The sequence below is a fragment of the Spermophilus citellus genome (assembly GCF_964194105.1).
Source record: "Spermophilus citellus genome assembly, chromosome: 18".
Classification (NCBI taxonomy): domain Eukaryota; kingdom Metazoa; phylum Chordata; class Mammalia; order Rodentia; family Sciuridae; genus Spermophilus; species Spermophilus citellus.
Genome location: NC_138200.1, coordinates 2,440,000 through 2,452,428, shown reverse-complemented (window position 1 = coordinate 2,452,428; position 12,429 = coordinate 2,440,000). Strand labels below are relative to the sequence as shown.

General features: G+C 60.5%; 1 protein-coding gene across 1 annotated transcript; it reads right to left on the bottom strand.

Annotated features, from left to right (window-relative positions):
• Nucleotides 1-222: 222 nt before the first annotated feature.
• LOC308637318 (uncharacterized protein C19orf85) lies at nucleotides 223-10,989 on the bottom strand (the record flags this gene model as incomplete). Its single annotated transcript, XM_081273630.1, has 2 exons — nucleotides 223-718; nucleotides 10,817-10,989. 2 exons carry the CDS (start codon nucleotides 10,987-10,989, stop codon nucleotides 223-225), a joined length of 669 nt encoding a protein of 222 aa, XP_081129756.1.
• Between the last annotated feature and the right edge of the window lie 1,440 nt (nucleotides 10,990-12,429).

Sequence of the window (12,429 nt, the reverse complement as noted above, 5' to 3'; positions counted from 1 at the left end):
GGAGAAGGCAACCCAGAGTGAGCCCTCAAGGGGCAGAGGTGGGGCCCTGGGCCTGGCGAGGCCCCTGAGACTGGCCCGAGGCAGGAGTCTGGGCTTGGCTTCTTTTCTCAGGGTCTGTCAGGAAAGGAGTGGAGGACAGGTCAGGGGACTTCTAGGTGAGGCCTCTGCTTTGTCCTGGGCCCTGGGCTTCATTGCAGTTGATGATCATGGGGTCCCCCAGTCTTAGCGGATCCCCTGAGAATGCCAGGTACTAGGCACTTCCCACCTGTCCACCCAGCTCCAGTCCAGATGCCCAATCTCAGATTCTCCCCATTGGGCATGCTGGGTAAGAGGCAGAGAATCTGAGCAATGTGGTGCCAGCATCATGTCCTGCTGCCTCAGGTCTCCCTGGCCCAGAGCATGACAGGACAGACCCCACGCCAGCTGGGGAGTATCAGCAGTCGGAGGCTGTGAGGACAGATCACATGGCACTGAAGGACAGTCTGGGGTAAGTGCGATGTCATCGAAGAGGTCAAGGGTGGAGGCCTCTAGGGCAGCAAGGCTCAGGGTGGCGCTGGTATGGGGTGCCTCCCTGGGGGCCATAGCACAAGCCACCCCCAGGAAGGGAGATGGAGGCGGCAAGGGTGGCCTTCTGGCTGGCTTTTTCTGGGGGGTTGCCTCCTGCGACAGGATGGATAGGGCCAGGCTCTGGGTGGCAGCCTCAATCTTGGCGAATTGCCTGCAAGAGAGATGGGTGTTAGCTGTGTGACTACAAAGGACCTCTCTCCTTTCTGCACCCCTGGAGCAACTTGTCCCCTCTTTCCATCCCATTTTTCTTCTTCCTGCTCATCTCTGTGCCCTGGCTCTGTTTTCTTGAGTATGGTAAGGGAAACTGAATAGCTGTAAGGGTGGAAGAGGCAGCCCTTCCAGCCCAGCTCTAGGCACATTTTTGACATTACAGATTTATTATGACCTTATTCCAACATATAAAAGTGTAGGGCTGGGGATGTGGCTCAAGTGGTAATGCGCTCGCCTGGCATGCGCAGGGTGCTGGGTTTGATCCTCAGCACCACATAAAAATAAAATAAAGATGTTGTGTCCACCGAAAACTGAAAAATAAATATTTAAAAATTCTCTCTCTCTCTCTCTCTCCTTCTCTCTTCTAAAAAAAAAGTGTAAAATGTCTTATGGGAGTGCTTTCAAAGAAAGGTGCAGGGCAAGGTGTTTCATGCCTCTAGTGTCAGGTACTCCGGAGACTGAGGCAGGGCGATTACGAGATCAAGGCCAGTCTGGGTAACTTAGTGAGTCCCTGTCTCAAAAAATAAAAAAGCTGGGGTTGTAGCTCATTGATAGAGTGCTTACCTAGCATGCACCAAGCCCTGGGTTCAAACCCCAGCGCGCACACATTACCCATCACCCATCACCCATCACGAAAAGGTGTGCTATGGACTGGTGGCACAATCATATTGATATGACAATCAATATGACAATATGGTCATATTGATGCCCTGTGGATTCTTTTGGATCAGCCTTCTTCTTGGCTTCTCCAGCAACCGTAGGTTGAAGTCTCCAGCATCTCCCAACTGCAGTAGCCACCCTGTGGATCTCTCCCCTAGCATTCCTACACTCTCGGCAATCTGGATGGCTTTCATGAACTGTTGTGGACTACACTGTGTCTCCAAAATTCTTACACAGAGTTCCTAGTCTGAGTACCTCAGATGAGACTGCATTTTCAGATGAGGCCTGCAGAGAGGTGATTAAGGTGAAACGAAATCATTAGGCTGGGTCCCAGTCCAAGAAGAAGAGACTAGGAGACAGGTTTAAAGCACAGAGGCAAGAGCCTATCGGGTCAGAAGGAGGCAGGTGTGTGCAAGCCAGGGAGAGAGGTCAGAGGGAGCCACCCAGCCCACCCCCTGACTGGGACTTCCAGTCTCTGGAGCCAGAAGAGAATGATTGTCATGTAAGCTGCTGGGTCTGCAGTGCTTTGTTACGGCAGAGCTCCCACAGGCACATGTACACACACACACACACACACACACACACACACGGGTGCACACACTGGTGAAGGCAGTGAGCCCCATCAGCTGTGCTGTGTGACCCTTCCCTACACAGCCCCAGTCGGGCTGAACTGATAGCGGGGAGAGAAGGCAGGACCACGGCCTAGGGGAAGAGACCCACCAGGCTCCCGGGGCGAGAAAGCCCTGGGCTTCTGGATCTGAGTGTGGATTACGTGAGTGGGTTCTCTTTATTACACTAGTGGGGAGATTCATGGAGCTCTTTGCTAATGGTGTGGGTGTGTATATTAAATTTCCATAAAAAGGCTTATTTAAAAATATGTCTGATATCTATAATTCCATGTGAATGAAATATCCAGAATAGGCAAATCCCAAGAGAGAAAAAAGAGAAAAAAGGAAAAAGGCTGGGGGAAGGGGTCTGGGAGTGGCTTCTTCATAGGAGTGACGGAATGTACTGGGACTAGACAGAGGTGATGGCTGAAACATGGTGACTCTATCAAATGCCACTGAACTGTACACTTTAAAATGGCTAAAATGGTGGGTTACAAGTTATGTGTATTTTGCCACATTATTAATTAAACATCTGTCTGGGCCTGGGGATGTGGCTCAGTGGTAGAGCACTTGCCTGGCATGTGTGAGGCCCTGGGTTCCATCCCCAGCTCTGCAATATATATCTCACCATCCAGGTATGGTGGCACATGCTTGTAATCCTGGCTACTCAGGAGGCTGGGGCTGGAGGTTCACAAGTTAGAGGCTAGCCTTAGCAACTTAATGAGACCTTCAGCCACTTAGTGAAACCTTGTTTCAAAATAAAAATGAAAAGGGCTTGGAGGGCTGGGGATGTGGCTCAAGTGGTAGCGCGCTCGCGTGCGGCTAGGGTTCGATCCTCAGCACCACATACAAACAAAGATGTTGTGTCTGCCAAAAACTAAAAAATAAATATTAAAATTCTCTCTCTCTCTCTCTCTCTCTCTCTCTCTCTCTCTCTCTCTCTCCCTCTCTCTCACTCTCTCTTTAAAAAAAAAAAAAAAAAAGGGCTTGGAGAGGTGTGGCTAGGTGTTAGAGTACTTGCCTAGCTTGTGCGAGGCCCTGGGTTCAGTCTGCATACTGGGGAAAAAGAAAAAAAGAAAAAAAGGAGGAGGAGAAGAAGGGAGATAAAAAAGAGAGGAGGAAAAGGAGAAGGAAGAAGAAATATATATGAAGGAAATAGGCTAAATGCTGTCAAGAGTAAAAACCTGAGGCTGGGGCTGGGGCTCAGGGGCAGAGCACTTGCCTCTCACCTGTGAGGCACTGGGTTCAATCCTCAGCACAACTTAAAAATAAAATAATGGTGTTGTGTCCATCTACATTATAAATATATAAGTAAACATTTACAGAAAAAAAGAGTAGAACCTAACTCTGAGTGATCAGACCAGAGGTTCTCAGATTTGAGCACAATTCAGAGTCACCTGCAGGTGACTTGGGAACCATGGCCCCTGGCTGGAGTTGTTTTCAGATTCTGTTATTTGGGGGTGAGGTCTGGGAGCCTGCATTCCCCAGGTGATGCTGGCCTGTGCTTCTAGGGGCCTGGGGGTGGCTGTCGAGAGCCACTGCACCAGACAACTGCTGGAACTTTTCTGTAGGTTTGGAGGGCACACACAAGAAAGGGTGAGCGCCCGTGGGAGCGGGTGGGAGGCTGGCTGGGGGAGCAGGGCCTGAGGGTCGGGGGATGCTGGGACGGCCCTCCGCCCCTGGGTTTTCCCAGGGTGAGCCCAGGTCCCAGGGGAATGTGCCCCAGGCTGCCCAGCCCTCAAGACCATGGTGGGCAGCCTGGTCTCTGGGGAGTGTGGGGCAGAGCCTGGCACAGGGCGGGGTCTCGCCTGGGATCTACCTGCCCAGGGGAAGTGTGGCCAGACGGGGAGCTGCGGGAACCCTGGGCTGGGGGCTCAAGATGAGCAAGGCCTGGAGCAGTTGACAGGGGGCTCTGAGGCGTTCAAAGGCAGTTCTAGAACTCAGGGCTGGGTTTGTTGGGGAGATGAGCTTTCCTCTTTGGTGGTGGTGGTGGTGGTGGTGGTGGTGGTGGTGGTGGGAGGCATTTTGGCGACGGCCAGGTTGGGCCTCCCGGCAGGACCGAGCCTTGGGCGTTGGGGCTGAGGTAGGATGGACTCCCGTTTACTCAAGTTTGGTTCCAAGACCTGCTGGGCAAGGTTCTGGGTGGCCGGGAGAGGCACCCTGCTCACAGGAAGCTGGGTCTGTGGCCAAGTCCACTACCACCCTGGGTCTCAGAGTCCTCATCTGAGAACCTTCCAGGACTGGGGTGTAGTTTAATCCGTTAACCCTCATCCTGCACCAGGGCTCACTCATTAGTGTGAACGCGGAAGTGCTTCTCTGTGCCTGGCACACGGTCAGCTACCACCATCGCCACCAAGGTCAACGTCAAGGTCAGCACATTATAATCCTCTTCTTCACACCAGCACCATCACTATCGCCACATAATCCTCAGACCAATTGTCACCATGACTGTCACCACCACCTCTCTGTCATCCTCTCCACCTCATCACCACCGTCACCCATCATCACCGTTCTCGTCTCCATCATCTCCCCTCTCATACCATCATTATGGTCATCACGTGATGGCTCAACCGTGAAGTGTCCCCAAGAGCTCAGCTGTGGGACCTGCAGGAAAGCTCAGAGGGGAGGCCACTGGGTGACGATAGCCTGACCTAGCAGCACTCTGACCCCTGGTAGGAACTGGTGGTGACCGTAGGCACCTTGGGAATGGCTGGCTGGAGGATGTCACTGGGCTATGCCTTTCCGTCCCTGGTGAGTGGGGCTCTCTGCCTCCTGGTTGACCTGTCCTGAGCTGCTTTCCTCTGCCGCGCCCCTCCACCATGACGCTCTGCCTCACCTGGGGCCCAGAGCTGTGGAGTCAGCCATCCACGGACTGAACCTCTGAACCATGAGCCCCCAGGAACTTCCCCTTCTCTCTGGGTTTTCTTTCTTTTTGTTTGTAGCAGGGATTGAACCCAAGGACAGTTCACCACTGAGCCACATCCCCAGCCCTTTATATTTTTAAGTTTGAGACAGGGCCTTGCTAAGTTGCTTAGAGCCTCATAAGTTGCTGAGGCTGGCTTTGAACTCTCGATTTTCCTGCCTCAGCCTCTGGAGTCCGAGTTGCTGGAGCCACTGGTGTGTGCCACCACGCCAGGTGTCTATGTTGTTCCTGTGAGGTCTTTTGGTCACAGCAATAAAAAGCTGAGTAGAGCACTGTCACCACCGTCACCCCCATCCTCAGTGCCACCACCATCAGGTGGGCAGGGAGGCTGGGTCCAGGCAGGACTGACCACCGGCACAGAGGGTGGGCCCTGACCGCAGGCTGACTGGGCGTGTTTGTTCACCTCTCTCGGCCTCCTCCTCTGTGACGCGGGGACAAAGACAGAACCTCCCAGGGAGATTCTGGGGAGCATTCAGTGACATGCAGTATGCCAAGGCCCCAGCAAGTGTCCTGGCCCACAGCAAGGTACTTGTCACTGTCCTGTTTAGAGGGGAACACAGGGGGGAGGGTCTGGGAGGGAGTGGGAGGGAGGTGGACTGAGACAGAAGCTGAAGGACAGAGGCCCCCAGGCCTGCAGAGACGCAGTGCTAGGCAAAGACCAGCGGCCCAAGGGTGGGGCTGGGTGGGGACAGGGGAGAGCGCAGGAACAGGGCAGGGGGTGGGCCGTGGAGAGTCTAGGGAAATACCTGAGCAGAGGGGACAGTGGGTCAGCCTGACTCTAAAGCGCTGCAGGGGCTGGGTGTGCTGGCCAGGGCTGAGGGCAGGAGGGCCACAGGTTCAAGGACAGTCTCACAATTTAGTGAGGTCCTGTCTCAAAATAAAAAATGAAAAAGGCTGGGGATGGGGCTCAGTGGTGAAGCACCCCTGGGTTCTGTCCCTTGGACCACAACAAATAATAAAAAATAAAAGTAAAATAAAAACTAACTAAAACACCCCGTGGGATCCCACTCCCCACCCACCCCTGACCCTGGTGGCCTCTTCATTGTCCCTCCCCAGGACCATGGCCCGCTCTCAGTGCAACCTCACTCCTAGGCTCTGTTCACAGAGCAGCCAGAGGCCCGGGCCCAGCGCCTGTGTTCACAGCCAGGCCTCCGGGCTCCAGCGGGCCTGAAGCTGCCGCTTATCCCAGCCTCCGGCCTTTACCCAGGCTCTGCCTGGCCTCCTCCCTCAGCCGTCCAGGGCCTCCCCGCAGCCCCTGCTGGTCTTTCCGGAACACCACCTTCTCTGGAACGCCTCCCTCAACACACCGCGCCGCCCCCGCACTCCTGTCCTCCCTCTCTCCAAGCCTGCGTCCCCTTCTAACAGATCCATCGATTTTTAAATGGAGGCAAAATGTACCCAAAGACACCATTTGAGAGAGTGCAGGAGACTGGGGGGGGGGGCGGTGAGCACGTGCACGATGTGTACAGCCACCACCTCTCCCCAGCACCCCGACTTTCATCACCCCCAAGGCAAGCCCTAACCTGCGAGCCCCCGCAGTGGCCCTGGGGCTGCCTGAGGCTCTGTCTATGGATCTGCCTGCTACGGAACATGGAGTCCCGCACAATGCTGCCCGTGGTGGCTCACCACCTTCCCTTAGCACCACGCTTCAAGGTCGTCCATGCACGCAGTGGTATTTACTAGGGTCCTTCCTTCCTATCTGCCACCCCCATGAGGACCCTTACTTTAGGAAGGTAGGGGTCTCCAGGCCATGGCACAGGCCGAGCACACAGGGGCACTCAATAAATGCATACTGAATGACCCTTGGTCCAGCTCTCAGTCCACTCCTGTGCTGTTGGGGCCTTTGATCCACTCCAAACTCTGCCCCCACGACATGACCTCTCCTCCGACTGCCCCCCACCTGTCCCCTCCTCCCACTGCCCCCCACCTGTCCCCTCCTCCCACTGCCCCCCACCTGTCCCCTCCTCCCACTGTCCCCCACCTGTCCTCTCCTCCGACTGCCCCCCACCTGTCTCCTCCTCCCACTGCCCCCCACCTGTCCCCTCCTCCCACTGTCCCCCACCTGTCCCCCCACCGACTGCCCCCCACCTGTCCCCTCCTCCCACTGCCCCCCACCTGTCCCCTCCTCCGACTGCCCCCCACCTGTCCCCTCCTCCCACTGTCTCCCACCTGTCCCCTCCTCCCACTGTCCACCCCACCTGTCCCCTCCTCCCACTGTCCCCCACCTGTCCCCTCCCCCCACTGTCTCCCACCTGTCCCCTCCTCCGACTGCCCCCCACCTGTCCTCTCCTCCGACTGCCCCCCACCTGTCCCCTCCTCCGACTGCCCCCCACCTGTCTCCTCCCCCCACTGTCCCCCACCTGTCCCCTCCTCCGACTGCCCCCCACCTGTCCCCTCCTCCCACTGCCCCCCACCTGTCCCCTCCTCCCACTGTCCCCCACCTGTCCCCTCCCCCCACTGTCCCCCACCTGTCCCCTCCTCCGACTGTCCCCCACCTGTCCCCTCCTCCGACTGCCCCCCACCTGTCCCCTCCTCCCACTGCCCCCCACCTGTCCCCTCCTCCCACTGTCCCCCACCTGTCCCCTCCTCCCACTGTCTCCCACCTGTCCCCTCCCCCCACTGTCCCCCACCTGTCCCCTCCTCCCACTGTCCACCCCACCTGTCCCCTCCTCCCACTGTCCCCCACCTGTCCCCTCCTCCCACTGTCCCCCACCTGTCCCCTCCCCCCACTGTCTCCCACCTGTCCCCTCCCCCCACTGTCTCCCACCTGTCCCCTCCTCCCACTGTCCACCCCACCTGTCCCCTCCTCCCACTGTCTCCCACCTGTCCCCTCCTCCCACTGTCCCCCACCTGTCCCCTCCTCCCACTGTCCACCCCACCTGTCCCCTCCTCCCACTGTCTCCCACCTGTCCCCTCCCCCCACTGTCTCCCACCTGTCCCCTCCCCCCACTGTCTCCCACCTGTCCCCTCCCCCCACTGTCTCCCACCTGTCCCCTCCCCCCACTGTCTCCCCACCTGTCCCCTCCCCCCACTGTCCCCCACCTGTCCCCTCCTCCCACTGTCCACCCCACCTGTCCCCTCCTCCCACTGTCTCCCACCTGTCCCCTCCTCCCACTGTCTCCCACCTGTCCCCTCCCCCCACTGTCTCCCACCTGTCCCCTCCCCCCACTGTCTCCCACCTGTCCCCTCCCCCCACTGTCTCCCACCTGTCCCCTCCCCCCACTGTCTCCCACCTGTCCCCTCCTCCCACTGTCTCCCACCTGTCCCCTCCTCCCACTGCCCCCCACCTGTCCCCTCCTCCCACTGTCCACCCCACCTGTCCCCTCCTCCCACTGTCCCCCACCTGTCCCCTCCCCCCACTGTCCCCCACCTGTCCCCTCCTCCCACTGTCCACCCCACCTGTCCCCTCCTCCCACTGTCCCCCACCTGTCCCCTCCCCCCACTGTCTCCCACCTGTCCCCTCCTCCCACTGTCCACCCCACCTGTCCCCTCCTCCTACTGTCCCCCACCTGTCCCCTCCTCCCACTGTCCCCCACCTGTCTCCTCCTCCCACTGTCCACCCCACCTGTCCCCTCCTCCCACTGTCCCCCACCTGTCCCCTCCTCCCACTGCCCCCCACCTGTCCCCTCCTCCCACTGTCTCCCCACCTGTCCCCTCCTCCCACTGTCCACCCCACCTGGCCCCTCCTCCCACTGTCCCCCACCTGACCCCTCCTCCCACTGTCCCCCACCTGTCCCCTCCTCCCACTGCCCCCCACCTGTCCCCTCCTCCCACTGTCTCCCCACCTGTCCCCTCCTCCCACTGTCTCCCCACCTGTCCCCTCCTCCCACTGTCTCCCCACCTGTCCCCTCCTCCCACTGCCCCCCACCTGTCCCCTCCTCCCACTGTCCCCCACCTGTCCCCTCCTCCCACTGTCCCCCACCTGTCCCCTCCTCCCACTGCCCCCCACCTGTCCCCTCCTCCCACTGCCCCCCACCTGGCCCCTCCTCCCACTGCCCCCCACCTGGCCCCTCCTCCCACTGTCTCCCCACCTGGCCCCTCCTCCCACTGCCCCCCACCTGGCCCCTCCTCCCACTGTCTCCCACCTGTCCCCTCCTCCCACTGTCCCCCACCTGGCCCCTCCTCCCACTGTCCCCCACCTGTCCCCTCCTCCCACTGCCCCCCACCTGTCCCCTCCTCCCACTGCCCCCCACCTGTCCCCTCCTCCCACTGTCTCCCCACCTGTCCCCTCCTCCCACTGTCTCCCCACCTGTCCCCTCCTCCCACTGTCTCCCCACCTGTCCCCTCCTCCCACTGTCTCCCACCTGTCCCCTCCTCCCACTGTCCCCCACCTGTCCCCTCCCCCCACTGTCTCCCACCTGTCCCCTCCTCCCACTGCCCCCCACCTGACCCCTCCTCCCACTGCCCCCCACCTGTCCCCTCCTCCCACTGTCCCCCACCTGTCCCCTCCTCCCACTGTCCCCCACCTGTTCCCTCCCCCCACTGTCTCCCACCTGTCCCCTCCTCCCACTGTCTCCCCACCTGTCCCCTCCTCCCACTGTCTCCCACCTGGCCCCTCCTCCCACTGTCCCCCACCTGGCCCCTCCTCCCACTGTCCCCCACCTGTCCCCTCCTCCCACTGTCCCCCACCTGTTCCCTCCCCCCACTGTCTCCCACCTGTCCCCTCCTCCCACTGTCCCCCACCTGTCCCCTCCTCCCACTGTCCCCCACCTGTCCCCTCCTCCCACTGTCCCCCACCTGTCCCCTCCTCCCACTGTCTCCCACCTGGCCCCTCCTCCCACTGTCCCCCACCTGTCCCCTCCTCCCACTGTCTCCCACCTGTCCCCTCCTCCCACTGTCCCCCACCTGTCCCCTCCTCCCACTGTCCCCCACCTGTCCCCTCCTCCCACTGTCTCCCACCTGTCCCCTCCTCCCACTGTCCCCCACCTGTCCCCTCCTCCCACTGTCCCCCACCTGTCCCCTCCTCCCACTGTCTCCCACCTGTCCCCTCCTCCCACTGTCCCCCACCTGTTCCCTCCCCCCACTGTCTCCCACCTGTCCCCTCCTCCCACTGTCTCCCCACCTGTCCCCTCCTCCCACTGTCTCCCACCTGGCCCCTCCTCCCACTGTCCCCCACCTGGCCCCTCCTCCCACTGCCCCCCACCTGTCCCCTCCTCCCACTGTCCCCCACCTGTCCCCTCCCCCCACTGTCTCCCACCTGTCCCCTCCTCCCACTGTCCCCCACCTGTTCCCTCCCCCCACTGTCTCCCACCTGTCCCCTCCCCCCACTGTCTCCCACCTGTCCCCTCCTCCCACTGTCCCCCACCTGTCCCCTCCCCCCACTGTCTCCCACCTGTCCCCTCCTCCCACTGTCCCCCACCTGTTCCCTCCCCCCACTGTCTCCCACCTGTCCCCTCCTCCCACTGTCTCCCCACCTGTCCCCTCCTCCCACTGTCTCCCACCTGGCCCCTCCTCCCACTGTCCCCCACCTGGCCCCTCCTCCCACTGCCCCCCACCTGTCCCCTCCTCCCACTGTCCCCCACCTGTCCCCTCCCCCCACTGTCTCCCACCTGTCCCCTCCTCCCACTGTCCCCCACCTGTTCCCTCCCCCCACTGTCTCCCACCTGTCCCCTCCTCCCACTGTCTCCCCACCTGTCCCCTCCTCCCACTGTCTCCCACCTGGCCCCTCCTCCCACTGTCCCCCACCTGGCCCCTCCTCCCACTGCCCCCCACCTGTCCCCTCCTCCCACTGTCCCCCACCTGTCCCCTCCTCCCACTGTCTCCCACCTGTCCCCTCCTCCCACTGTCTCCCACCTGTCCCCTCCTCCCACTGCCCCCCACCTGTCCCCTCCTCCCACTGTCCTCCTACCTGCAGATCTGGTTGTGCAGGAACCTCCTGTGGTTGGGCCTCCTCTTGCGTGGCCGGGTGCGCCTGGGCTGCAGGGCCCGCAGCATGTGGGCCGCTGCCCCACTCACAAAAGCACACAGCTCTCGGGGACCAGGCTCAGAGAGCCCCAGTGCCGCAGGGACCCCAGGGTGCATGGCCAGGGCACTCTGAAGTCACTCCCCAGATAGTGCTGATTGGAAAGCCCTCCCCAAATCTATGAGGGGCCAGGGACTCCAGGGCAGGGCAGCCCTGAGGTTGGGGTCAACCCTGGGAGCTAGGGTAAGGGCCCCCTCTGATCCCTAACATGGTCCCTACTTCCCGAAGCTGGACCTGAGGCTTGAGGGACGCAGGGGTGAAGGTCGGCTGTAGGAAGGCAAATGGCTGGGAGCCAAGGAGCTTCCTGTGTGCCCCCCAGGTGCCCAATTAGCACATAGTTGGACCTGGGATATAGGACAGGGCTGGTAGGTGAGGGGACAGAGAAAAGAGCCCGGAGATAGCCAATTAAGGGAACAAAGGCCTTGTTAAGGAGGCCAGGCCAGGAGCAAGTCAACCTCAGCGATTAGTGTTGAGGACCCTTAATTGGAGTCAGGGGAGGGGACAGGTGGTGGGTGGAGAGAAGGGGGCCAGCCCCTGAAAGGAGCTGGGACGCCAAGGTTGAGTGTGGGCAGACTTCTCATCAGCCACCCACCCCCACATGTCCCCAGCCCCTGGCCCAAGTCTTTAGGGGAAACTGAGCCCTGCGGTCTCCAGCTTGCAGGAAGGCTGGTTCTGGGTGCTGAGCACTCGCACAGAGGAGGGAACGGGGAAGGGGCGGTGGCAGGGCACTGAGGGGGGGGCGTTGAGGGGAAAACACTGGCCAGGTTCCCCCAAAGGGCATTTTGTTGAGGACCAGTAGCATTCCTGCTGCTGGTGGGAGAGAGGATGTCCTCTGGTTGGGGGCCTCCAGGACCTCCCTGTCTCGCAGGTTCTCAGAGCTCCAGTCCTCGGGGTGCCCTCAGGTGCTGCCCTCTGTCTCCCTGACCTTGCTTTCCTCCTAGGGCCCCCCTGCCGTCGCCCTTTCTCTCCTCTCTGGCCTCACACACGTGTCCTCTGCTCCTGTCACCCACCGAGGCTCTCTGAGTTTCAATCTCTCTCTCAGTGTCTGTTTCTTAGGCTCTGAACGTCCCTCATGGTCTCTGTCCCTCTCAGGCCCAGAGGTGAGGACCCAGGGCCCCTTGGCCAGGGGCTAAGGGAAGTGGACCCCCATGTCCTTGGAGGATTGGAGGGTAGGAAGGGGCTGCTGCTACCATGGCTGAGGCATGGCCTTTGCTAGCCCAGCTCCAGAGTTGACTTGCATTCCCCAGCCCCAGGAGCCAAGAGCAACATCTATGGCAACCCTGTCCCCACAGCCAGCAGGAACACACAGGGCTGCTACTCCAGGCGCTGGCCTGGGAATGCGCCACCAGGGGCGCCAATGACTTGGCTGGTGCTGGGAGACCAGGCTCAAGGTTCTAGGCCCAGACTTATGGTTACTTCTCCTGTGCCCTGAGCTGGTGAGACTCTCCCACAGCTGAGGGCTGACTTCGTCCAGGACCTGCACTTCCACGTGCTGGCCA